Consider the following 27,282-nt stretch of genomic DNA (forward strand, 5'->3'; position numbering starts at 1 on the left):
TCAGATATAATTGACATATAACATTATATTAGTTTCAGGTATACAATGTAATGATTTGATATATGTATATCAATTATAAATATATACATGTATATAAAGATATATATATAATGTATATATGTATGTATTTATATCAGCACAGTAAGTCTGGTTAACATCCATTCAAGTGATTTTTATGCACTTTAAAGGTTGAGAAGCAAGGCTTGGGTGAGTGGCTCTCAGCCTGGGTTTCCAATGAGGATCACAGGTGGAGTTTTAAGAACTCTCATCACTTGTGCCCTCTCACAGTCTGTCTATTCTGGGTGGGAGCATCAATGTTGTAATTAAGTACTCCAGGTGATCTTAAGGTGAGGTCAGGGTTAAGCATGAGGGCTGTGGAGTGTATTTCTGAGAGTTGAGTAGCCTTTGGTTCAAGAGGAGGTAATAGGATCTCTTTTACCTGGATTTGGTGGGGGCAGGTCAGTGTAGCCTGTATTATCCATGCTGTAGGAGAATTTTGGAGCATCTGTGGGAAGGGAAGTTCCCATAAGATAGGCAAGGTGAGACTCCATGTAGGAACTTATTATTTCTGAAACTCTCCTGAGAGAAAAGACCCAAAAGAGGCCTTTCTTGTATTTCAAGGCCCTTCTGTCTGGCTGCAGTGGTAGCAGGTGAAGGGCCTGTGCTGAAGCCTTTAAAGGAATGGTCTCAAGATGCGATGTAACTTCTCTACATAATCTCACCTAAGGAAGAAACACAGTGAAGGAAGAGGAAAGGACAGAAATGGAAGGTTCTCAGGTAAGTGTTATTTCCTGGGTCAGGGCCTGTGTCTACTTTTCCTCCTGCAAGGCCATTGTTTTAGAACATGTAGACATTTACTTCTATACCTCTGGTGTTCCTGCCCAACAAGTTTGTTTCAACTACTTTTTTTCCTATGTCTTCCTATGACAGTCAAGTTTAGCTCCTTCTCCCCTATAGCCCAGAGCCCTCTCTCAATGTAGACTTCCCCTTTCTGCATTCAGACTTTTGATATTCCTTAAGCAATTCCTAACATGAATTAGTGACCTGCAACTACTGAAAATATTCCCTTTGTGATAAATCAACTTGGGAAGGTGTGGATATCCGTGAATCCTATGGGGGAGGAGGTAGGTCCTGGGATATCGGTGACAAAGGAGAGTAGTGTTTAGGTCTCCTCGGCATGTTCTGTCAGCTCTTTGTGGACCAGGATTAAGAAAATGCATATCTCATCAGGATGGTATTAATTGCTCAGGATAACTGAGAAATTTCTGATGAAGAGTAATTGGAAGATACATGCTCTCCAAAATGCTGAAGAAAGCTTACTTAACTACACTATTAGAGATTATAGAGAATGGATGCTTTATATGGCTTGATGTTTGAATAAAACTGATATCTTCATGAGTAGATCTAAATTATAACTTACTTGTTTTTCTGGCCAGTAAGTAAATAGCAGTTATTATGTGTCCTTTGGCAAATATTGGGCACCTGATATCAATTTGCCCCATTACAGCTGATGTTAACTTCATTCACTTGGTTCAATTGCTCTCTGCCAGATTCCTTCTAATATGATTCTTACATGCAGGCAGGGTTAAAATTCATTGTTCTGGATTAGGGGTCAGCAAACTAGCTGACTAGTTAGTCAGCTATGAAATCTAGCCTACTACCTGTTTCTGTAGAGCCTGTGACCAAAGAAAGGCTTTTACTTTTTTAAAAGTTGAAAAGTCAAAAGAATAATATTTTGTCATGTGAAAGTTATATGAAATTCAAATTTTAGTGTTTATGAATAAAGTTTTATTGAGAAACACTACAATTATTTATTTATGTATTGTCTACTCTAGCGCAGCAGAGACTCAAGTCATTGTAATAGAGACTATCATGGCTCATCAGAAGGAAAATATTTACCTTCTGGCCCTTTGTTAGACAATTGTGCTGACCCTGCTGAATGCTTTTAGTTCAAGACTAGTATGATGCTCTATCAGCTCTCTTTCATTACAGCGATTCCTCCATTATAGCACCTAGCTAGGGTTTGCCAGTAAGTACATAGTAGTCATCCAATGAATGCTTGTTGAATTGAATCTGGGTAGTTTCAGATGCCTTTTTTCTTTTCTCTTTTCTTTTCTTATCTATTTATCTCTTAAAAAGCTAACCAAATAGAAGACACAACATTATCATTATATAGAGTCATGGGAAGCAGAAAAAGATAGGTATCCTGGAGTGAACATTTGTGTGGGGCTTTGGTTTTTCCAGCCATCTTTCCAGTTTTTGTGAGGAGATGGCTCATCACTTTCAGGTTTGGAGTCTGGCGTAGTGAACTAGAAAATATTCAAATGGTACTGAAAGCTTCATCTAAAAGACGAGCATCGTAAGGCTGCCTCTGTATGATGCCATGACACAGCATCTGGGTATAAAGTATAAAATTTGGTTCATCAGATTGAGATTTGGTTTATTTAGTGACAAATATGTAGATTTCTTAAAAGGATCATTCTGATTCATTTAATGTTTTAGTTCATACAAGATATTGTGGCATCAGGTATGTAAACTTAAGGTGAAAAGCCAATGATTTTTAGAAAGATATGCCCTATCAAAGTATTTTACACAGTCTCAGGAGGTTCTCTTCTTGTTCCCACAGGTCTACTATGACTTGAGAAAACTTACATTGTTAACAAAACTTACCTATTCTGATGCAGAAGTATTTAATTAGGATTTTTTTTCCTTTTCAGAAGATTGTATAAGTCACTAAGGTTTATAATTTCTGGGAAATAGGTATCACTAACTCTAAGAGTGAGATCTTAAATATATTAGAACTCATATTCATTTTCACATGGGTAGTTTCTTCTAGGCCTACTGAACATATCTGTATAGAATATTGCTTTAAAATAAATTGCAAATCGTGTGTACACACACGCACACACACATACACACACACACAAATATATACACTGGCACTACAAACAAGTATAATTTGTAGTATGTAACCATAAAAACAATTTTGTTTTTAAACTCGTTAGTAACAAATAGTATTACGGTCACTATAAACCACAAAACATGGTCCCAATTCAGAAGTTAAAATACCCAGGTCTATTTTTTTCAAATTTTTAATGTTTTATTTATTTCTAAGAGAGAGAGAGACAGACAGACAGACAGTATGAGCAGGGGAGGGTCAGAGAGACAGGGAGATACAGAATCTGAAACAGGCTCCAGGCCCTGAGCTGTCAGCACAAAGCCAACCCGGGGCTTGAACTCATGAACCATGAGATCATAACCTTAGCTGAAGTTAAATGCTTAACCGACTGAGCCACCCAGGTGCCCCAACCCAGGTCTATTTTTAAATCAAAGTTTGAACTTGATTTAAAGTTGTTGTTTTTGTTTCCTCTCTTACCAAGAGCTTTACTTACCCAGTTCGGCTATTCCTTTCCCACTTCATTAACTGGATATGGACCCCTCTAGCTCCCTGAATGGTTAAGAATTTGTCATCTAGCTTTAATGCTCTAGGAACGTAGTATATACTTAAAACTAATTTCCTTTTAGGTTTTTCTGAACTTTTCTGAAATTGGTTTCTCTTTCAAAACTCAGCTTGACGTAAGGGGGAGAACATCTGTTATTCATATATTGGGGAGATTTTAGTAGTATAAAAACTTTATGGCATACCCCAAAGATAACCTCTTTAAATATCTTTTCTTCTTTCTAGTTTCTGGCACTTTTATACTTTTGATGAAAGGATTCAGGTTCTGTGTCCATCCCTTGAGTGAGCAACTCTTATTCAAGGATTTATGGGCATATGCCATGATTAAGACTCTTGGCCTGGAAGTGGTAGTCGCTTACAATCTATTAAGGATCGTGTTCACACAGTCTGTGTCTAGGAAGGGTGTGTGTGGAAGATGAAACATTGCAGTATAAACAGTTTTGGGAGAGATGGCCTCCTTACTCCACTGTATACAACTCTATTTATCTCTATGGAAATTATTTTCACCTTATAAACTGAAATGGTTGTTTACTTACCTAGACAGCTTTTTTCCTAAATGTGTTTTTTTCAGAAAATACTACTCTATTCTAAAGCAGTGGTACCCAATTTATGAGCCATGAATTAGATAGGATAGTGGCATGGGGGTAGCAGAAGATGATTCTAGGGAAAAATATTTATGTATACACCAGGCATTGTTCTAGACCTAAAAAATGATGATTCTTGTGCATATATATGTATTACGGATTTTCAGACATAAGTAGACGTAGTTAATTAAATACAAGTTAATTTTAAAAGAATTGCTAAATTTATAGTTGTCATTATTATCTTATTCAACAAAGTAATTATTCTCTTGTGGGAATGTAGAAAAAAATTATTTTCCTATAAAAGGGTCCTCATTCTTGAAGAGGTCAGGAAATAGTGGGTTAAAGAAAGTAATAAGAACAGCACAAGACAAATTTGGCACAAAGTGCTGTGTTTGAGAAAGATTGATCTTGAGGATCCCATAATTTTTTTTCTTATTTTATACAAAATATATAAAAATTTGTATTTGTATTGTCCTTTTAAAGTTTCATCCCTCAAAGGTAGGGAATGTTCTACTTTTTAGGAAGAATTTTATGGGAAGAAAATATTATAGGCTTTGAAACAAAATAGTTTACAATCCCATAGTGTAGGGCTTTTATGTTTGTTAACTCATTAATTATCTCTTCAGAAAGTCGTAAGTTCAACAGAGGTAGGAACTGTGGCTTATTCATCAACATATTACCAGAACCCAAATCTTTAACAGGAATTAAGAAAAGAGTACACCAAATCTCTGCATTTAGAATACCCTAAGCCAAAGGTCACTAAAGAACAGATTGTAGTAAATGCTATTAAACTTAAGAAATTCTCTGCTACATAATCTTGTCTGATTTCTTTGTTTCCTCCATTCTCAAAATTCATATTTTTCCCAACAAGGGAATCAATAATTCTGTGTGATTAGCCAGTTAGACACAGGGACTACTTACCATAAGTGACAAAGTAAATGATGAGTCCGATGATTACAGCAGCAATAACCAGCATTAAGATACCCAGGGAAATCTTTCCACACATTGTAAGTTTCATTTTTGTGTTTGGCTCTGTTCTTCTGAGCAGAAAGGTATGGGAAAAGCAAGTGTTAATATTAGCAAGATATAGGACACTCTCAGAAATTGTATGGATTTGATATTAAGAATAAAAATGGATTCTTTTACATTACCTATGGATTCAATGATCTGCTGAGCTTGAAAAATAACATGTAAAAGTAGTAAATATAATATTTGGCTTGCTTATTTTTCAGCACATATGAATAGTGTAATACTAAAATATTAATTTAGCAAATATTTATAGATGTTCTATAGACTATGCATGGTAGCAGGAATAAAGTTATCTTTCCTTATGGAGATTACATTTTACTGAGAGATAACAAAGAGTATGATTAATAAATAAGATATATAACTGGTAGAAAGATCTTAAGTGCTATAGGAAAAGTAGAGCTAGGTAAAGGTCAGAAATGTGGGAGTGTACGTGAGATGGTAGTGGCAGGATGTGGGATTAGGGTGGTCAGGTTAGGCCTACTGAGAAGGTAAAATCTGAGTAGACTTGAAACCTATGATGTTGTTGGCGATACAAGTTTCTGGAATGTCCCATGCAAATGGAACAACTCTGCAAAGGCTATGAGAAAAAGAGATGCCTGGCAGGGCATGTTAGGAGAACACTGTGGCCAACTCAGTGAATGAGGATAATAGTAGGAAGAGAATAATTTTGAAAAGTTCCAAGGCCCAGGTCATTTAGGGCTCTGTGGGTCATTGTAATAATTTTGGCTTTTTCTCTGAGTGAAATGTGAGCTTTGGGGGCTTTGGGCATAATAGTATAATGATCTGATTTAGTTTCTTTAAAAAATGTTTATTTATTTTTGAGAGAGAGAGCACACAAGTGGGGAAGGGACGGAGGGAGAGGGAGACGCAGAATCCGAAACAGGCTCCAGGCTCTGAACTGTCAGCTCAGAGCCTGGTGCGAGGCTCGTACCCATGAACTGTGTGATCATGATCTGAGCCAAAGTTGGATATTTAACCAACCAAGCCATTCAGGTGCCCCGATCTCATTTATTTTCTTAATGGGATCTCTCTGACTGCTTTTTAGAAAGTAAATTATAGAGGGCAAAGATGGTAGCAGAATGACAAGATAGGACATGATTATAATAATTCAAGCACAATTTGATGTTGGTTTGGACCAGAGTGGTACAGGTGGAGGAAATGAAAAGAGTTTGAACTTGGATATGTTTTGAGTATAGAGTTGGTAGGAGTTATGGTTGGATTGGTGTGGAGTATGAGTAGAAAAGAGATGTCAGATGGTTTTCAGTGTTTTAGCTTGATGAGGGAGTTATCCTCAACTAAGGTGGGAAGCCTGTTAATCTATCAAGTTTTGAGGGAATAACTATGAGTTCACTTTTGTTTTTTGTGTGTTTTAGATGTTCCCTAGTCAACCAAATGGAGATGTAGATTGGACATACAAGTCTGGAGTTTGAGATAGAGATTGGGGCTAGTAATATAAATGTAGAATTCTTTAACATATAGATTAGGATCTGAGGCTAGAAGAGATTACCAAGCGAGTAAGTATAGATAGAGAAGACCAAGACATGGTCACTTGAGCACTCTCATATTAAGAGATTAGGGAGAAGAGAAAGACCAAGCAAAGGAGACTGACTATAAGGGTAGGAGGAAAAGCAAGAGACAGTGGTGTCCTGGAAGCCAAAAGAAGTGTATCAGGGATAAGGAAGGAGATGAACTGTGTCAAATGTTTCTAACAGCTCAAGATGAGCAAATGAGCACTAAAAATGGACCATTGGATTAGCATTATAGAGGTAATTGATGACCCTGATGCAAGAAGTTTTAGAGGTGGAAGGGGAAGAGAATGGTTAGAGGTGGTTTCAAAGAGAACGGAAGTAGAGTGACTGGAGACAATGACCACTGACCATTCTTTAAAAGATCACTGAAGAAGGTAATAAACAAATGGGACTATAATGGTGAAGGTAATGGAATCAAGAGAAATTGTATTTTATCTTGGAAAACTTTGAATATGCCTAAAAACAGAACAGTGTGATAAACCTACATCTATCCCTCACATAGATTTAAGAGCTGTGAACATTTTACAGTATTTCATTTGTTTTTGAAAACATTTTAAAGTAGTTATAGAAAAATAATTACATCATCATGACATTTACTCTTAAATACTTTCTTTTCTTTATTTTGTTTTCTTTCTTTATTTTTTTCCTGGCTTAAACAGAAAAATTTATTTCCTCACAGTTCTAGAGGCCAGAAGGCTGAGATCAAGGTGTTGCAGAATTGGTTTCTCCTGAGGTTCCCCGCCTAGACTGGTAGATGGCCACGGTTTTCACATGGTCTTTTGTCTGCCTATGTCTGTGTCCAAATTTACTTTTCTTATAAGGACACCAGCCACATTGGATTGAGGCCCATCTTAATGACTTCCTTATAACTTAATTACCACTCCAGAGACCCTATCTCCAAATACAGTCAGATTCTGATCCTAGGGGTTAGGATTTTGAGACATGAAATTTGAGGGGACACAATTCAGTCAATAACATTTTGGTTTATATTATATACTTTATATATTTATATTGTGTATTTAATATTTTATATACTTTTTACCCTATGTACAGTATTCCATGTATACTTATGTTTGTGTGTATGTGTTTCATATATTTATGTCAACATACATTGAAATGATCATATTAATCCTGATTAATTTAAAATACCTACATTTATTTTATTTTTGTTTGAAAACAGAATCAAATACCTATCAAAAATTTATTTTTTTCAGTTAGTTAATATTCATTTCCGGAATAGGTAATACTTCCTGAAGAGATAATATTAGCTAGATATCCAATGCAGATGAAATTTCCAAGTCTCATGTTTCTAGAAGTTTCATCTTACTTAAAAATTACTTTGACCATTTAAATATATTCTGTCTAAATTAGGTTTTCACTTTGTACATAAAAATTAATATTTTAATATTTCTATGAAAGTATAATGCCCATGAATAGTTTTGGCTCATATTAAATAAAATAAAAATTCCTAAAAGACACTTAACTATGAAAAATGTTTTCCTCTAAATATCTACAATCCAACCAACTCACTGAAGCTAGAATAGTGTTTAAAATTTGGGGGAAATGTAAATGACTAAATTATATGGTAAAACCCTGGAAACTTAATTCCCATAGATGAGTATGTTATCTTAAAGCATCCTCCTTCATATCTGCATTTATGTCTGCATATCTTACTCAACACAGCCTGCCATGGAATAAGCCTCAATGAAAATGTATTAATTGTAGCATGAAATTGGTAGCAAAAACTTGAAGTATATTTTCTATTTATCTCAACTGTCCCCTTCTAATAGATTGAAGTATATAAAAACTGCTGCTTTTGTACATTAAAAAAATTGAATACTGGCAAATGTACAATAATTGAACCTATAGATACACAGATACACTTTATTTGTTGTTTCCTCTTATTAGTCTACAAGCTGATATAAAAAGTGATTCTTGTCAATAAGAATTTGTTTACTAGGGAGATTGACTTCAAATTTCTCTCCAGTGTAAAGTTCCTAAACTGAGAGACACATAGTCTTTTAGAACTGGAAGCGACTTTGGAAATCACCCATACTGGTTTCCTAATTTTAAAGAGGACATGTAGGGCAGTATTTTCTCTTCAGGACCCTTCAAACTTGGGGAAGATAAGCACTCCAGGTAGATATTTGTCCTTTGATTGTCAGCATATTTAGCATTAGAATTAAGACTAGGGTTCTTTTCTGATATCTAGAAGGAAAATTAAACTGTTTTTAGCCCACTCTAACATGAAACTCTCACTTCTCTTACACCTAAAATCTGAGATCACTACAGTAAGTTCACTGTCTTGATTTATAAATGTAAAATTTTGGTTAATGAATAAAAATTAATTTTAAAGGCAAATGAACTAAATTCATTCTTGAGTTTTCTTTAAGTTTATTAATTTTGAGAGAGAGAGTGTGTGAGAGAGATCATGAGAGTATGAGTAGGGGAGAGGCATTGAGAGGGAGAGAGAGAATCCCAAGTGGGCTCTGTGCTGTCATCATGGAACCCACTATGGGGCTCCATCCCAGGAACCATGAGATCAAGACCTAAGCTGATATTAGGAGTCGGACACTTAACTGACTGAACCACCCAGGCATCCCACTAACTGAGTTTTTTAAGATACAGACATTCTTCCTACTTGCAAAAGGTTTTATTGATTTAGAAGGTAGAGTCCCCTGTGTTTGTGTGTGCGTGTGTGTGTGTGCGCACACGCATGCATGTATGTGTGCATGTGCATGTATTCCTGAATTCAAAAGGAAAATTAAGCTTTATAAATATCCAATTATTTTAAGTATTCCTCTAGAAAACAATGCCAGACATATGAATTCCATTTTTTCTAAGTGTTATTATTATTTGGAATGTTGGTTGAAAATAGACTATTTGACAGAAATTAGATCTTGGGTAGAGTTGAAAACAATAGAAAAACTTGTTTTGATTTTAGCAACATGTGTTAAGTTTTTCAAAGTATTTTATTTATTCACCAAGTGTATCCTGAAGTTATTTAGGTGTAATGACAACATGGTAATGACACTGAGGATTATTTAATGATTTCAGAAAAAGTGGCTTTCTGGTGAGTTGTACTTTAAAAATTATTAATTCTTTGAATGGCTGAAACAAGAGTATATCTACACATTATTTCTCATGTACTGATAATGGAGCATAAAGAGTTGAGTGAGTTAACATGGACATAAGACACATTACAGCCAAGATTAAACATTTTTACTAGACTTTTTGTTAACTCGTGAGGATAAACAAAAACAATTTGGAAAACATTTCAGGGATTCTCTTATAGCTAATTAAGCTAAATATGAACGTGAATATGTAAGTGACTGATTACTAAAGCTGTTTATTGTGAAGTTACATCCTGCACAATCTTAAACTGCTCACCTAGAATCTAGATGTTGGCAAGATAGTGCAACCAGAAAATTTGCCCAAAGATTTTATCAAACATATGGGCAAGACTCAAGGGGTTTATCAAAGCCTTCGTTTTGTTAGAGGATAGACTAATGTGGATGTGAACATTTATCTTTGTGTTAATCTGATTAGCTTAAGAACCAAAACACAAAAACTGTTTGTTCATCTGTGTGTACTATGGAACCAGTCAGCCCATTTGTTTGATTTTCAGGCCAATTGCTATCTGAGCATATGGCATAGCTAATGGAAAAAACTGAAATTCCCTGTTCGTGTTTCCAGCTAAAATTTTAAATCACACCACCAAAAAATGTCTAGCCATGAAGCATTATGATGTTTCAATAATTAAAAATTAATACTTAGAACTTTTGTCTGCCACATCCTGAAAGTAAAATAGAATATTGTGAACATTAATATCGATGTCTCTATTATTGACACACATCATTAGAAATAGATACCTGTAACTATCTTGTATTCTTTCCATTTTCAAGATGAAATTCTTTTTAGAAGTAAAATGCCTCTATTTGACTTCATCAGTTTCAGCATACTTTTCATGAATGCTTTAATTTTGCTGGGAAGCTGTCTCACAAAAATTAACAAGCCAAACGGATTCTAATGATGAAAATTTATCCATCTTAGTCATTCTTATTTTTCTTTCATTTGGGGTATATATTGCTCCTATTGTTATAAAATGGTTATTTTTAAAAAGAATTTTAGGATACAAATGAAACTAACTAATTTGGCCCCTTCAGAGAATTTCCCTGAGGAGAAATGACAAACCATCCTGCCTCCCACCTGCCTTCAGCCTACCTGGGCTGCAGCGGTGTCCATGCCTGCTGTCTCTTAGGAGAGTGTTCCTGCAGCATCTCGTCCTCGAGTGCTGTGTGGCGCGGTCATTCTCTACTATTTAGCTTATGAAATCCCATGACTTTTATGTGTTTTATGATAATGATCATATTTAGCACTCCTACAAATGCCTCATCTTCAAAGCGCTTTCTGATTAATTTTATATTAGTAAAACATGAGCCCTGTATATGCTGCTCCATAAAAAATCCTATGACCCAACTGTAGGCAAAATTTAAAACTCATCTGTTGTGACTCAGGAACAATAGAGTCACCTGGTTTGAGGAGGACAGTGAGCCTTTACTCAGTGTTGCGTCTTGTGAATTTGGAGACAAGTGGCTGCTCTTCTCACTAGAATCCACTTCCAAAGGTTGTGGGAATTTCTTTATTGCTTTTTGGAGGAAGGTTAATAGCTCTTCAAGTTCTAACCCTCCATTAGGATCTGAATGCTCTCCAGTTTATAATTGTCTTGCCTCCTTCAACCCATATATCATCCTTTTGTGAATTCCTCCATGAAATTTTAGTGTTGTCCTAATACTAGCACATGTTAAAACACTTTCATTCCCTGAAAATCCAAAGGGTGTTGATTTTTTAAATTAAAAATAGATATGGATTTAACCAGTAATCTTCCCAGTTTTGGATAGCACTCTGGTTCTTAGCAGCCAATTTAGATCTTGGTGTGGAGACTAGCTAGGACACATCCTAATGTTCAGCCATTTGGAAGAGAAAGAATTTGCCAGAGGTCAGGGACCCACAGTAAGGGAGAATCTAGTTATTCTGGGGAAAATGTCTTCCTTGGGTTAACAGGTTTTTGTTAAAGAGACTTAACCTTATTCTATGATCAAGTAGAATCATTGTTCTACCTATGCTATCTCCTTTCTTCCCAAATATGTAAAGAGAAAGATAATCAGAAAAGTCATATTTGCATTAGAATGAAAAAGAACAATAATGGCATTTCTTGTTATCAGTTATTAATAGGAACTTGATCAGATATATTTACTTAAAAATTTTCCATTGTAATTGTATTTGAGTATTTCATACTCTGTGCCTTTGCCTACATCCTCAAAATTTCCACTATGTTCTTCTCATTCACATTTGTCTTTGTAAATCCTACTCATTCTTTAAGGTTAGCTCAAGCCATACTTTTTCCATGTGGACTTCTCAAAATACATGGCTTTATCATATGAAGCTCACAATCTGCTGAGATCTCACATCTGGCTGAGTTAACATGGTGGTCAGGCACTTAAGTAGGGAGATTTCACAGTGTATTGAGGCGGAGAGACCCTGAGATAGTTTTGCTGAGTTTGGTAGTGACTGAGAGTGGTGGCGGACAGTGGTCCACTTATTCTGCACCTCTAAGAAGTGTGCAGAAAATGTGTGCGAAACCTGGTTGACCCACCTTTTGGAAACTGTGTCAGCAGTTAGTAGCATGATTCGTTGAGTCTGACTCAGAGACAAAATGGGAACCCAGACCTCTGAGAGGACAGGTGTGGAGGGTTGATGATGCTCGCAGACCAGATGGGGGAAAGTGTCTCTGGAAAGGACAGTCGAGACAATGACTGTAAATCGGCCCCTCAGCCCCTGTTCTTTGACACTACATAAGCTAGGATACCTAAAACTTAGATAGAAAGAATATGGTAACTTGCCAGAGAAAACCCCAAGCTATCTAGGAAAACCATGGATTGATAAAATCTACTAAGAATAGAGCTTATAGTTACCACCATTAGGCAGAGATGTGATAAAGGAAATTACTTTTGGTGGGACACATACTTCAGTTTATTGCAAGAAAATATATCAGCTAGAGTAGCAAGTGTTAGTGTGAGCTTTAAAGTTGAGGCAACTTTTAAGCTATACAGAAAAGAAGTTTTTAGAAAAGTTTTAGTTTTTAAGCACTGGGATGTTTAGAAGTATCAAGGAGAGACAGGATATAGCTTTAAAAAATTAAATGGAACAAAGATGCCTTAGAAAGACATTATAGTGAAGTAGAGTATAGCTCTAAGTTTCTTTTTAAATTCCACAATTTTATGTGTTTGGAAGTATCTTCCCTATATACCTAACATTTGTGATCGTGTATTCTAGAACACTTAAAAAAAAACCTAAAAGTATTTTTTCTTGTTACAACTCTAAGTGTCCACTTTAAATATTTTTTAAAATGTTTTATTATTTTGAGAGGGAGAGAGAAAGCGAGAGGGTGAGGAAGAGAACGAGAGAGAGAGAGAGAGAGAGAGAGGGAATCCAAACCAGGCTTCACACTGTCAGCATAGAGTCCAATGCTCCATAACACAAACCTTGAGATCATGACCGGAGCCGAAATTGAAAGCCAGACGCTCAACCGGCTGAGCCACCCAGGCTAAGTGTCCACTTTAAACGCTATTGTTAAAAATTAACCAACTACAGGATTGAAATGAGAAAGGTTTAAAAACGAATTTTTTTCTTTATTTTTGAGAGACAACACTAGTGGGGGAGGGGCAGAGGGAAGAGAGAGAGAATCTTAATTAAGCAAGTTCCATGCCCAGCGCAGAGCCAGATTGGGGGTGTTTCCATCCCATGAACCTCGAGATCATGACTTGAGCTGATACCGAGATTAGATGCTTAATGAACTGAGCCACCCAGGTGCCCCTAAACACTAATTTTAAAACAAGCATTAACTGATACATTGATATATAAACTAAATGAAAATTTAGAATCTTTTGATAAGGTAAGCAGCACATAATGATGTTAAAGATAAACTGTAAGTGAATAAGGTAGGATACAAAGTAGTTTGATATTATTGTTAGAGGAGGTCATGGAAAGGACATGACTGCCACTTGACCTGGGAGAAGAGCAAGCAATCAGGGGCTCCTCACCCCTTCTGCATTCTTGGAATATAACTTCTGTCCACTGTTCCCACAGTTGGAGCAATTTTTGACACCATGGCCTTGAGAGAATAATGTGTTGAGAATTTCTGGACAGAATATGTGGCTGAAGCAGGCTAATGCATCTGTATAAACTGTTGCGATCTACTTATGGACCTGGCATTTTACACAAGCCTGGTATGTAAGTTCCCTTGCTTCTTAAAACTGCTATCGGGTCAGTCTCGAGTGGTCTGCCTCTTCCTTCCGTCTTTCCGTGACCTCTGTGTATAGGGGCCAGTTTGCAAATCAGTAATCATGATTACAAACCAAGTAAAATTATACATATGTTTAGAAGAAAACTAGAAGATGAGAAAGAGAAAATTGATATTATTGGCAGTGTCACTTATTTTAAGCTTTTAATTCCTTCACGTTATTATATCATCGCTTACATGGTAGCATTCTTTGGAAATGAAGGAATGTTTAAAATGTTTTTTTTGGCCTGTTCATTTATAACCACTTAACACTTCAGGTGACTTTTTTTTAAATGAATCTATTTAATTTAAAAAAATTTAATGTTTATTTTTGAGAAAGAGACAGAGATAGAGCATGAGCAGGGGGAGGGGCAGAGAAAGGAGACATAGAAACTGAAGCAGGCTTCAGGCTCTGAGCTGTCAGTACAGAGTCGGATGCAATGGGCTGCAATCCACAAACAAACCAGACCTGAGCCAAGGTCGGACACATAACGACTGAGCCACCCAGGTGGCCCTAAATGAAATGAAGGAAAAAAATAAGGTTACTTTCCTATCCAGTTTTCAGATGGAATACATTTAATGGAAGGAAGGTTGGGAAAACCACAAAGGATAAAGTTTACCATAAAGATACTTAAATGTTTAAAAGGCACTTAGGAAAGAGGAAATATTAGTGTTTAAACATAATAAACCACTTTAGAAGACATTGTTCTATGCAAATTTTCATTTACAATATGAAGAAAACCAGTTTAAGAGATAATACTGAAGTGCATGCAATTCCTAACTTGAGAATTAATATTTATGGTTTTTATTATATATTAATAATAATGTGCTAATTGGTAATTTATATTTTAAACTATTTTTGTAAAAATTGTCTAACTCTTAAAAACAAATATTAGTCAAATTCTCTATTCTTACCTCAAAATACTTTTGGGTATTTTTTTTTGTTAATGTGCATATGATTGTGTTTCTATAGATATATATAATTCCTTTAAGTTCTATAATTGTATATATTTGAAAGTGCTTATATCTGTGTCCATGTCTCTGTATGTACCTAGCTGATTCAGTAGCACTCGAGCCTTTTCTAACTCAACCTGTATACTAGGAAAATTTTCTGAATGAATTTTACTAAAGTTTGAAACAAGTGCATTTTTTTTTATAATGTATTTTGATTTTAGAAACCATAATAAAAAATAGCTGCATATAAGGTAAAATTTCCTGTGGCTACAATCTCCATCTCCTATGAGAGGAAATTTAATTTTCCTTTTAATGTCATTGAATTTTAACTTTCATTCATTCATTCCTTTGGCAAATATTTATTAAATATCTGTTATCTGTTATGCATCATGATGGGAATTCTGAGATCAAAGTCAAATACATTTAAATTTATTGAAAATTTAGGGGTACCTGGGTGGCTCAGCCAATGAAGCGTCTGACTTTGGCTTGGGTCATGGTCACATGGTTTGTGGGTTTGAGCCCCCGTGTCAGTCTCTGTGCTGACAGCTCAGAGCCTGGAGCCTGCTTCAGATACTATGTNTAAACCACATCTTCTTGATCCATTCGGCCATTGATGGACACGTAGGCTCTTTCCATGTTTTGGCTATTGTTGAGAGTGCTGCTATAAACATTGGGATACATGTGCCCCTATGCATCAGCACTCCTTTATCCCTTGGGTAAATTCCTAGCAGTGCTATTGCTGGGTCATAGGGGAGTTCTATTGTTAATATTTGGAGGAACCTCCACACTGTTTTCCAGAGGGGCTGCACCAGTTTCCATTCCCACCAACAGTGTAGAAGGGTGCCCATTTCTCCACATCCTCGCCAACATCTAGAGTTCTCTGATTTGCTCATTTTAGCCACTCTGACTGGCGTGAGGTGGTATCTCAGTGTGATTTTGATTTGTATTTCCCTGATGAGGAGGGAGGCTGAGCACCGTTTCATGTGTCTGTTGGCCATCTGGATGTCCTCTTTGGAGAAGTGTCTGTTCATATCTTCTGCCCATTTCTTTACTGGGTTGTTTGTTTTTTAGATGTGGTGTTTGGTGAGTTCCTTATAGATTTTGGATATTAACCCTTTATCTGATATGTCATTTGCAACTATCTTTTCCCATTCCATTGGTCTGAGCCTTAGTTTCTTACACATAGTTGTAGTAATAATACCTCTTTTGGGTTTATTATATGGAAGGCCTGCTGGTTAGCAGATGCAAGTAGCTACCAACCGCTATATCAGTAATGGAAGCAATATCATCTATTATAACTATCTTATTTCAGCCATTTTTTCAGTGAATAGAGTATCAGTCATTTTTGCTTCCAATGTCATACATTATTTTCCAAAATATTTGTGGGAAAAATAAATTTTTGCTCCTATGGTTTCTACTTATCACAGACGAATGCCCCTAATGAAATAGAACAGCTAATGAGAAATATGTTTAAATTCTAGAAGAAGATAAATTTTCTTAGCTGAAGTGTAACTTTGAAATTGGTCAAGTGAAGAGACTGTGACACTGTGAATAATGTGTTAAACTGGGGTAACCCAGCAAATCTGCTTATGTGGGAGTATCTTAAAAAAACTACTGCCAATAAAAACAGACATCCTTATAAAACTTTTGTCTGGAGCGAGTTTTAACAGAATTGAGGACCTTTGGGATCAACTGTGGTAGGGTAGGCCTAAAATATTATTGACCACATTTCCAATATATTTATGTTAGAATTCAGAGAAATTGTATTTATTTCAGGAATTCTACCCAAATGAGTATTGTAATCATGTAACAAAAACTCATTTCATAATATTGTAGGCTTTCTTTCTTTTTTTAAATGTTTTTTATTTATTTCTGAGAGAGAGAGAGAGGCAGCATGAGCAGGGGAGGGTCAGAGAGAGAGGGAGATACAGAATCTGAAGCAGGCTCCAGGCTCTGAGCTGACGGTCAGCACAGATCCTGATGCAGGGCTCAAACCCACAAACCATGAGATCATGACCTGAGCCAAAGTCAGCCGCTTAACCGACTGAGCCACTGAGGCACCCCTATTTCTTTCATAAAAGAAAGCAATCCAGAAGGTATTTTTATGAGAACTTAGTTTCTCCCACACTAACTTAAGGAAACCACTTTTCCTGATCTGTGTGTATCAAAGGAGAGGTTTAATGTTAATTTCACTTAATGGGAAAATGTACATGGTTGGTAACAATAGAGTGTGAACTTTGAAGCTTTCACACTTTAACTTTTCCTGATCAGGTTTTGTCTGGCATGAATTCTGAAAAGGAGCTCAGTGCAATCTGATTAAAAAAGAGATAGCCTTTATTTAATTACCCAGCTCTACTGGAGGGAACTGAAATCTTTCACCTAATAGGATTGGAAAATGCAACACTAAGAGGATTTTGCACTTTCTGCTAAAGATGGGCATTTTAAAAGTGTGATTAAATCTTTAGAAAAAGATGTTTTGCTTGAAATTAAAATCAAGGATTAATATAAAATAGGTTTTTAAAATGTATAGCTGGTTGTGAAATATATTACTTGATTGTATCACTTCAGAGCAAAAATTCCCACTTAAAAATTTCTTTTTGGCTCAGAGTTATTCTATTTTTTAATCTTTCTAATTAGTAAGTTTTATATGGTCTGTTTCATACAGTTTATTAAAATACTCACTTTACCCAAAGTAAAGCGCTATGAAGTAGGGAAAATTATTGTTGAAGCTTTACAGATAAGGAAGTGGAAACACTGCCTATGACCTACCATGGTCCTTCAATAGACCAATGTTGAGTAGAAGAATAGCGTAAGTGGCTGGTGAGAGGTGGTGCACCCAGATGGAGAGCTTTGGTCTGAGTCACAGAACCAGCATTTGAGCTGTCTTCTGCCATTTCCTACTGTGTGGCCATGGTCACTTCAATTAACTTCTAACATTTTATCTGGAGTTAGAACAACTTTTTTAAGGAACAGCTTTGCTTCTTCAACTTAATGTAACCATTAGATCATCTGATGGGTTGAATTTATTTTCTTTTATTTTTCTAAAAACAGCAAAAATGTCTGAAAATGTGAAAATACTATCCAATGCTCATCATAATACTTAGACCAATAGTATCACTGCTGTATATCAAATTTATCTTATATTGTTGTCATTTAAAAATGTATCTAAAAGGCTCTGACATAATAAAGCTTCTCTTTAGTTTGGATTCCTGCAATGAAAACTACTGTTAAAAATTATAAGTTTATGATAGTTTAGAAAGCTAGATAAAATAGGTTTTAGCAAAATTCTGACATTTTCCCTGCTATGAATCCAAACATCTAAATATCTAGTTATATCCAAGGGGCTTACTGAATTTATGTCTTCTGAGCATATACTAGTGTCTTAAAGTCATAGACTCTATTACTACATTTGATAGTTTTCTTTCCCTGTTGCAAATCAAGTAAAGAAATACCTGATAGGAAACCCTGACTAGTAGAACCAAAACAGAAAAATAAATTGATGTGGCCATTAAAATGGAAATGGTTACAATATGAAAGAATGCTTATCTCAAGACTTTTTCTATGAAAAAGCCCTGAAAATGATAAAGGCTGTAAAATGCTAGTTCTGATTTTGTAACGTTTTTTAGAGAAGCACTAAAAATGGTAAGGTAGAAAATTACGATCAAGGAAAACTTGGGGTCACTGAATCACTAAGTACTTTTCTAAGGACTTTTACAAGTATCCTATTTATAAACACATAGAAAAAAAATGCAGCCTTTTTTTAACTTAAAACATTTTTACTTTTTTAATTATTGCAAATGCAATTATTTAACAACCTCTGAATCATTTGAGCATGTCTCTTGTTAAAATATGAGATTATATATTAATATTATCCCCAAATTTATAGTTTAGGAAAATGCCTAGCATTAGAAATAGTACCATGCACACTAGAAATGTTTCTCAACAATGTTAACATTGATAGACAATCCTGCTAGATCTATAAAAATTCAAATGAAAACAATTATCAAAATATTAATGTGGATCATGAATAGGAAGAATGCTTTTTCTGCTATCTACAATAATACAAACTTTTTAAAAAGTTTCATATATTTCCTTCAGGGGCTCTTTTCTGAATGACCTGAGAATTATCGTTTTACCTTAATATGCTGATAATTGTTCTTTATCAGAGATGTGAAAAATAATAAAACATAAGTGTACATCTTAATGACTTACCATATCAAATATTCATAGAGGTTTGCTAACAAACCAGCAGCTCTCTGCTGTTCCTTTCTTAAGCATAGTTTTACCCTGTCCCCTAAAGGTAAATACTGTTTTATATTTGTTGGTAATAGATGCCTTGCTTTTTTGAAAAGTTTTTCATGAGTAAAATGAGTTCTTAAACAATACAGTTTAAAAACCTATACATGGAATAGTAAATGTTTTTTAATGGCTGGTTTCTTTTGTTTAACTTTGTGTTCTTAAGGTCCACATTGTTAAATGTGGCTATAGTTTATTCATATTTGTGGCTGCATGATAATCCATTTTATGAATATAACAGAATTTGCTTATCCATTCTACTGTTGATGGTCATTTTGTTGTCACTATTTTGGCCATTATGAATAATGCTGGTCTATATATTCCTGCTCATGTGTGTCCATTTCTAGTGTATTCACTTTGGAGTGGAATTGCTAGTTCCTCATGTTTATTATAGCAATTTACACCACTCGCTCATTGCCAGTTCTTGATATTGTCAGACTTTCAATTTTTATCTATTGGTGTGTAGTTGTGGTTTAATATACTGCTTTTATTTTTTATTTTCTTTGTTTCTAATGAGGTTGAGCCCCTTTTATTGCATTTATTAGCCATTCAGATTTCTTTATTCTGATATACCTGTTTTAATCTTTTGTCCATTTTTTTAACCAAATTACCTGTCTTTTCCTTATTGAGTTATAGCAATTCCCCATACATTTTAGGTATGGGCCACTTTAGTTACACATATGGTAAGTATCTTCCATCATTCTGTCATTTCCCCTTTTTATTTAATAGTATCTTTTTAATAATAAAAAGCTTTTAATTTAAAAAATCAAATTGAACACATTTTTTTCTTTAATTTTTTTGTGATACTAAAACAACCTTTTTCATCTTTGAGCATCAGTATATTTCTAGACGTCATCAAGACATTTCCTTATTTTCTAAAATTCTCTCTTCCAGTCATCCAAAAAGGCTTTTGTCCCCTACTTGCCTGAAAGTGTAATGCTATCAAATTCATATTTGCAGTTCTATCCCTTCTCTGAGCTGCAGATATGAATTTACAGTTGTTTACCTGACCTGATTGCTTGTACATTTCTAATGTAACAGATTCAGAAAGAAACTCTTAATTCCCCGCCCTCAAACTGGGTCCCCCTCCCAAATTTTCCTTTCAATTGTTCAGGCTCAAAATTTGAGTCAACCTTGATTACTTCCTTACCCTCAGTCCCCAAATCTGGTTTATCAGAAATTTCTGCTGTTTCTTTCTACAAATATTTCCTGAATTCAAGTACTTTTCACCAACTTCCCTGCTAGCTCCTCATTCCAAGTCAGTCCCATCATTTTCCGAGGTTTCTGCAGTAGTCTTCTGACTCATCTCCCTTCTACCTTTGTTCTATTGTAGCTGTTTCTCTTAGAGTGGTCATATTAATCTTTAGAAAATGGAGAATTGGTCACATAAGGCAGCAAGAAGTGCCAAGCCTTTAGAGTCTACTTAGCAGTTCTCTTGTGGAGAACCAATTACATAAACTGTTTTAGATTGTTTTTTTTTATGAATCATAATGTTAATAAATACTCATGCAGGGAAATTATTTTAAAAGAGTTTATTTGTTATAAGGTATACCAACAATCTGTGTACATATTTCACCAAGTTAGTTAAATTTGCCACTTCTTTTCCTTGAAGTAAATGACTTCAGTGTAGGTCGTTTCATAGTTTACATGAGGAGATACAAGATTTCATCACAATGCATGGAGCTGTCCTGATACCCAGGTGTTGTGATTCTCCTCCAAAATCTTGCCTTCAAATTGAGAATAAAATCAAAACTTCTTTGTATGGCCCATGTGGCTATTTCTTCAACGTCTTCTAACACTAGTTTCTCTTCAGTAGTTTTACTCCAACCACATTGACTTCTTACTGTTCCTCAAACTCACAAACTTGTCACCTCAGGACATTTATACTTGCTTATTTCTCTGCCTGGCCTGCTATTTCCTAGAAGATGGCTTGACTAGCTCAGAATAATGTTTGGCTCAAAAGCTACTGATAAATGGATGGGTGGAAGAATGAATGGACTGGTTAGATGGATGAATTTTGTAGGGAAAAACCCTTTTATTAATGTATTACCTGATTTTTATTGCATTAGTAATTTCAGTCTAATTTGTAAGATTGGAGGGTAAAGATAGAGGTTGCCCTGGAAAATGCCCTGTGAGTTTTGTTTGCTTTTTGAATTCCTCATTTTTTTCCCCTCCAAAATGGATTTCTAGTTTATTTGAATTTTGGTTGATTTTATTTCTTTACTCTAGAAGATTTATGTTTTATGGCTGCATACCAGCTTAAACAATGTCCAAATACTCTGAAATTTCTCTTTCTCTCAGAGATCTTATGCTCCTCCCAAACTATTTCCTTATCATGAGTAGAATCTTAGCCTGGAGGGGACCATGAAAATGATCTGCTTTTAAGCCTGACTTTTTGCAGAAGTCCTCTAAAACATTTTGCAGATGATCATCCAGCTTCTGCCTAAGGACTTCCCTTGATAAAGGACCTGTCCTTAAAAAGACAAGAAGTATGTGGGGGAAAGATCTATTTTCCCCATAGGAGATTAATTAACTGATTGATTAGAAAAGAAAAGGACTGTGTTTTGATATTTGGATTACATAAACATATGAAAAATATAAAGAAAAAACTCATTTTGGATCTATTTGAACCATTTAATATTTAACAAATTGGAAAATAGGAATTGAATTGTGTAAATTACATCCTGTGACAGATTTAGATAAACAATCTAAGAAGTTCTCTGTTCGATTCTCATATAAACTACAGAGTAATTATTATTCATGGCAAAGTGATGCTCTGAAAAACTCACTTTTGATATTATAAAATATTTCCCCTGAATCTTTTAGGACCTCCCATAAATATTAAAATTGCTTTCATGGAGTTACTTAGGTCTCAGGAAAATGGAGCCCTTCAGTATATTAAAAATAAATAAGGGGCTCCTGAGTGGCTCAGTTGGTTAAGCATCCAACATAGGCTCAGGTCATGATCTTGCGGTTCGTGAGTTCAAGCCCCACGTCAGGCTCTGTGCTGACAGCTCAGAGCCTGGAACTTGGTTTGGATTCTGTGTCTCCCTCTCATTCTGCCCCTCCCCTGTTTGCATTCTGTCTCCCTCTCTCAAAAATAAATAAACATTTAAAATAAATAAATGAAAGAAAGAATGAAAGATGGTCCTCAGATATCCCTTCTCTTCATAAAAATAAACGTATTTGTTAAATAATTTATCTTCAATAAGCTGAATTTGTTCTATTTTCTGTTAAATAAGTACTTTATATAGCTTTCAATACATAGGAATAAATAAAAATGTTTGTGACTATGTGAGGGCATGTACACACACACAAACACACACACGTAGACACCAACACATGTATACACAAAAACCCATTCAAATTTTTGAGGCTTACTTGAAATTACCAGTTTAATGTTGTCCTCACAGGGTGAAACCAGGGAGTGTCAAGTTGGATGCTTGCCTCAGTTATAGAGCTTGATTAAAAGGCAGCAGAAAGTACCAAGCCTTTAGAGTCTGCTTGGCAATTCTCTTGTTGGAGAACCAATTAAATAAATTGTTTTGGATTGTCTTTCATAAATCATAACTTCCATAAATTCTTAGGTGGGGGAATCATTTTAAAAGAGTTCATTTGAAATGAGGCGTACCAATAATTTGCACATTTCACCAAGTTGGTTAAATTTTCAACTTGTTTTCCTTAAAAGTAAATGACTTCACTGTAGGTGTCTTTACAATTTATGTGAGGAAATGCAAGTTTTCATCACAATGCATGTTGTAGTTCTGATACCCATGTGTTGTGAGTTAGCTTTTAGAAGGAGGAAGCACTGACACATAGGTGGTCAGGCATAACCAAGCTTTAATTAATGTCAGGATCCCATAAAAATTCAGTCACATTCATGATTCAGACTATATAAATTACCGTGCCATTAAATTTTAATGGATTTTATTTACATTCATTGGTAATGTGTAAGGGAGAGAAAGGGAGAAAAAAAGGAGAGAGAAACATTCCTTTCCTAAGAGTTTTATTGAAATTAAACAGTTTAACCTTTCTATTTGCAAAACAACTCTTCACATATGACTTAAAATTCATTACTTGGATTTAGCTATTGAGGGTCCTTACGTTCTCAAAAATAACTGCCACTGGGTGATCTTTAGTTCTTAAGATTACTCCTGTTTAGTTATTTAAAAGCACCGTATAGTTGGAAGTTACCTAAGAAGGTTGCATAGGTGCATTTCATCAGTTTATGAAAGAAGTAAATTCTCTCTTTCATATAGGTGAGAGATGTTTTATAAAGTTTATCTATTTTAAGAGAGAGAGCAAGTGGGGGAGGGGCAGAGAGAGCGAGAGCGAGAGAGAGAGAGAGAGAGAGAGAATACCAAGCAGGCTCCACACTGTCAGTTTAGAGCCTGACTCAAGGCTTGATCTCACGAAGTGTGAGATCATGACCTGAGCTGAAACCAAGAGTCAGATGCTTAACTGACTGAGCCACCCAGGTGCCCCAAGATATACTTAATAAAAGTCATCATAAAAATTATAATTCTTTGGGTCTCAGTTGAGGAGTGACTATTTTAGCTTTGATCTTAAATGTCTGAAATTCATCAGTTTCTATGGGAGTGTGCTCTTACAGGGTAATTAAGATTGTTGTACAGTGACTTCACATACTTAATTTTCAGAAATTTCAAATATTTTTATTTCTTCATGCTATTCTTTCTGTCTTGAATATTATTCTACCACTCCTTCCTTTGCAACTTTTTATGCTTTGCTAACTTGTCAGCTTCAGTGAGACGTTTCAGAGAAGGCAACTTTGACATTGCAGACTTGTCCAGATTCCTCTAGTATCAACTCTCAGGATACCCATTTTTCTAAATATGAGCTCTTATCACAACTGTAATAAAATTGTTACCTCTGTAACTCATTTCCATGTTTCCTCTGGCACACAGCCACAATACTATGCAACATTCATATAGCTTTCTTGAGAAAACAAAATCCATAGTTATAAAGAACAAATCGTGTTTATGAAATGATATTTATGTGACAGGATGTTAAAATAGGGCAACTTCAGTTTCTTTTGCAGCTGAAAGGCAAGGTTTTGGAATTTTAGACATACACCTGCATACAGACTTTGCCGCAGAGATGCCTTTATTGTTCTAGACCCCAGTTTTCTCGGTTATCCAATCACGGTAGGCTGTCACTCGCGTGTATACTCCTGGCTTATCTGGCAGACCACATTGATCCCCCCAGCTTACTATCCCCACAAGGAACCAAATCCGACGTGAGTCCTCTTGAACAAGTGGGCCACCAGAGTCACCCTAAAGGAAACACAATGATTGGTTATTTAACTGTGAGGCAACCCTGAAGTATTAAGGAGTTTATTTCTGTCAGTAGAAGTCACACCCTTTATGACAGTAGCTATAATCTGACATTTCCTGTTGAAATGTTACACCAAGTTGAAATATTATACCATTCTCATGTGAAAATTACCAAAACCCTTTAAGAACACACGTTGTTCCTTCCACAGGTGTGAGAAGATGAGGAGCATGTTTCCCAGACTGTCCTCAGTCACCTGGCTGACTGCTTCCCATCCCACACTTTGCCTCCTCCAGGAAGCCTTCCCTGGGCTGTGCCTTCTTCCCCACCATCACCCCTTCTAGCTTTGGGCTGGATCAGTTTTTCACTGCCTGTGTCCCCCATCTTGTGTGTATCTCTTTCACTGCTTCTATAGTATTTTATATAAACACATTGTATGCCTATTTAAACTTACTCCTTGAACCCTTTTCCCCTTGTGACAGCCTCACATTGCTGCAAAACTCACAGCATTTAGGATACTTTTTCAGTGTCTGTTTTTCTGGTTATTCTGTAAGGTCTACCAGGGAAGGCATACCTATTCTGGACACTGCTATATCCTAAGCTTCTAGCTCACAGGAGATGCTAAGAAAATATTTGTTGAATGGATGAATTTTCAGACATTTTGCTTATCTTCCTATTCATAGTACCCTGCATGGTGTCTGTTACATAACAACATCTTATCAAAAAGTATTCTTTGGTGAATAATCAAAAAGTTTATAAGGCAATGAGTAAAACCCTCCTTATGACATACTGGCCAATTATGATTAACCAATGAACAAATATTTGTACATGCAATAATCTAGTTGGGGAGACAAATTTAGTCCATTTTACATGCTGCATGTTAAATTGAGTCTGTGGGTTCTGAAGTTAGATAGCCTGGGTTGGAATCCTCCACTTTTCAGCCATATGACGTTCAGTAAACTGATAGCTTTCTGTGGTCTCAGGTTCCTCATCTGTGAATAATGTTTCTATATGTTTAAATGAGTTTTATATACGTAACACTTTCAGTACAGCCTGCCATATAGTCTGTACTACTAATAAAAGTCAGCTATTACCGAGGGTGCTTTTAGAATAGTTTGCTATTCATTTGACTACTCTTAGTAGCTAGCTCTTTTAATTACTGATCTAGATGGGGAAAAGGGCCAATGCGTGAATCACTGATTGCATGGCAAGCGCTGCTTGACCTGATTGGCACCTGCCTCCTTTGGGTTGTGTGTTTGTGCTCCATTTGCCCAGGTCTTTTCGTCATTGTGCTTTTGCTGCTATTCTTTCTAGTAAGAAATTTCTCTGCATAATGTCTTATTAAGAATGGGCAAGAAGATGTTGAACTAAGAGGGAGTTGTAACTTATCCTGTATCTGGACAGCTTCACTGCCTGTTGGGCAGGCATTTCAGCTTGTGTTTCCCCTTCTAGACTATAGCTTGGTTAAGTGCAGGGAACATGTTGCTGTGCTAGCACTGTATCTGGTACACAGAAAATAATTCATACAGTTTGTATGAATAAATGAACTGAAGCAAGTATGATCTCTAAAGCTCTTTTGTAAAGTGCTAGTTCTTTTTGATACACAAACTCTATGTATTGTAGTATTTCAGTTGAAAATTAGTGAGGTCTGGAGTGAAACACATAGGGGAAGATTCATGATGATTTATGGCTTGATCTGGGCTTGAGAGGAAGAGTAGAAATTGTGTATGCAGGAGGTAAGGGACATCTTGGGTAAAGCATGAGTAACGCCCTTTTATATTTCATATGTTTCCCTAAGTTGATTCTAATTAATGCTCTAGGTACAGCTAGCATTGTCAATGTAGATATGTATTACTTATTTGGTGTATTTTTTTGAAAACTATGAAGTTTAGAATTTGTTGTTACAGAACTAGCAATAAAATGAAATAGGAACAAGAAGTGTTCCCTGTCACAAAGATGTCTCCACTTAAAAGGAACAAAGGGCTAATGGCTAATTAATGGTTTCTTGAAAATTGATAAACAGTGCCTCTCCATTTACACACAACTGTAGTCAATAAAAAATGTTTCATTTTGGGTAAAAATGCCAAATAGTAAAAAAAAAAAAAAACTATGGAAGAGCTACTTCTTATCCACTTTTCAAGAATGCAAAAAACCTATAAAACTACAGTTATAAAACTATAAAAGTCAGTACTGTTTGCCAACCATAAGAAACTCTCAAAGATAGAGAACAAACTGAGGGTTGGTGGAGGGAGACGAGTATGGGGATGGGCCAGATGGGTGATGGGCATTAAGGGGAGCACTTGCTGTGATGAGTACTGGGTGTTGTATGTAAGTGATAAATCACTAAATTCTACACCTGAAACTAATTTTACCGTATATGTCAACTAGAATTTAAATAAAAAATTGAAATTAAAAAATGTCAGTTGTGTTTCAGGAAAGAATAAACCTGATTTTTCTGCAAACTATTTTCCCCTACCCCCAAAACAGCAGCAGATTCCACAAGAAAAGATTAATTTCTCTTAATTCCAGAAATGTAATTTCTAATACTAAGTAGTTATTGTTGTTACTATATGGGGTTGGATATCAGACATGGGATCAAAACCTATTAAAGGACACAACCACATTAATTGCTTAGATAATTTAATTAAAATGTTAGTATTAAAATCCTATTCTAATTACTTTAATATAAGAATTTCATAGTTATTTGCATTTTTATGTTTGGTTAAAAATGACAGACCTCATCTAAATAGTTCCCCCCTCCCTCATTTGTGCTGTTTTACAATTATAGAAACTGTT

General features: G+C 35.6%; 2 protein-coding genes across 2 annotated transcripts in view; both read right to left on the reverse strand.

Moving 5' to 3' along the window:
- The window catches only part of LOC144220424 (transmembrane protease serine 11C-like), a 53,072-nt gene extending 42,190 nt beyond the window's left edge, over nt 1-10,882 (reverse strand). Inside the window, exons 1-2 of the mRNA XM_077750641.1 lie at nt 10,827-10,882; nt 4,966-5,084 (exon numbers count right to left, since the gene is read on the reverse strand). Coding sequence (XP_077606767.1) covers nt 4,966-5,084; nt 10,827-10,882 — 175 coding nt within the window. The remainder of the gene's footprint in view (nt 1-4,965; nt 5,085-10,826) is intronic.
- A 13,444-nt stretch (nt 10,883-24,326) lies between these two features.
- LOC144220435 (transmembrane protease serine 11D-like) overlaps nt 24,327-27,282 on the reverse strand; it is a gene marked incomplete at its 5' end in the record, with an annotated part of 32,129 nt that continues 29,173 nt past the window's right edge. Inside the window, one exon of the mRNA XM_077750651.1 lies at nt 24,327-24,488. Within this exon, the coding sequence (XP_077606777.1) occupies nt 24,327-24,488 (162 nt within the window). The remainder of the gene's footprint in view (nt 24,489-27,282) is intronic.

Source organism: Crocuta crocuta, unplaced genomic scaffold, assembly GCF_008692635.1.
Source record: "Crocuta crocuta isolate KB4526 unplaced genomic scaffold, BGI_CrCroc_1.0 scaffold1, whole genome shotgun sequence".
Classification (NCBI taxonomy): domain Eukaryota; kingdom Metazoa; phylum Chordata; class Mammalia; order Carnivora; family Hyaenidae; genus Crocuta; species Crocuta crocuta.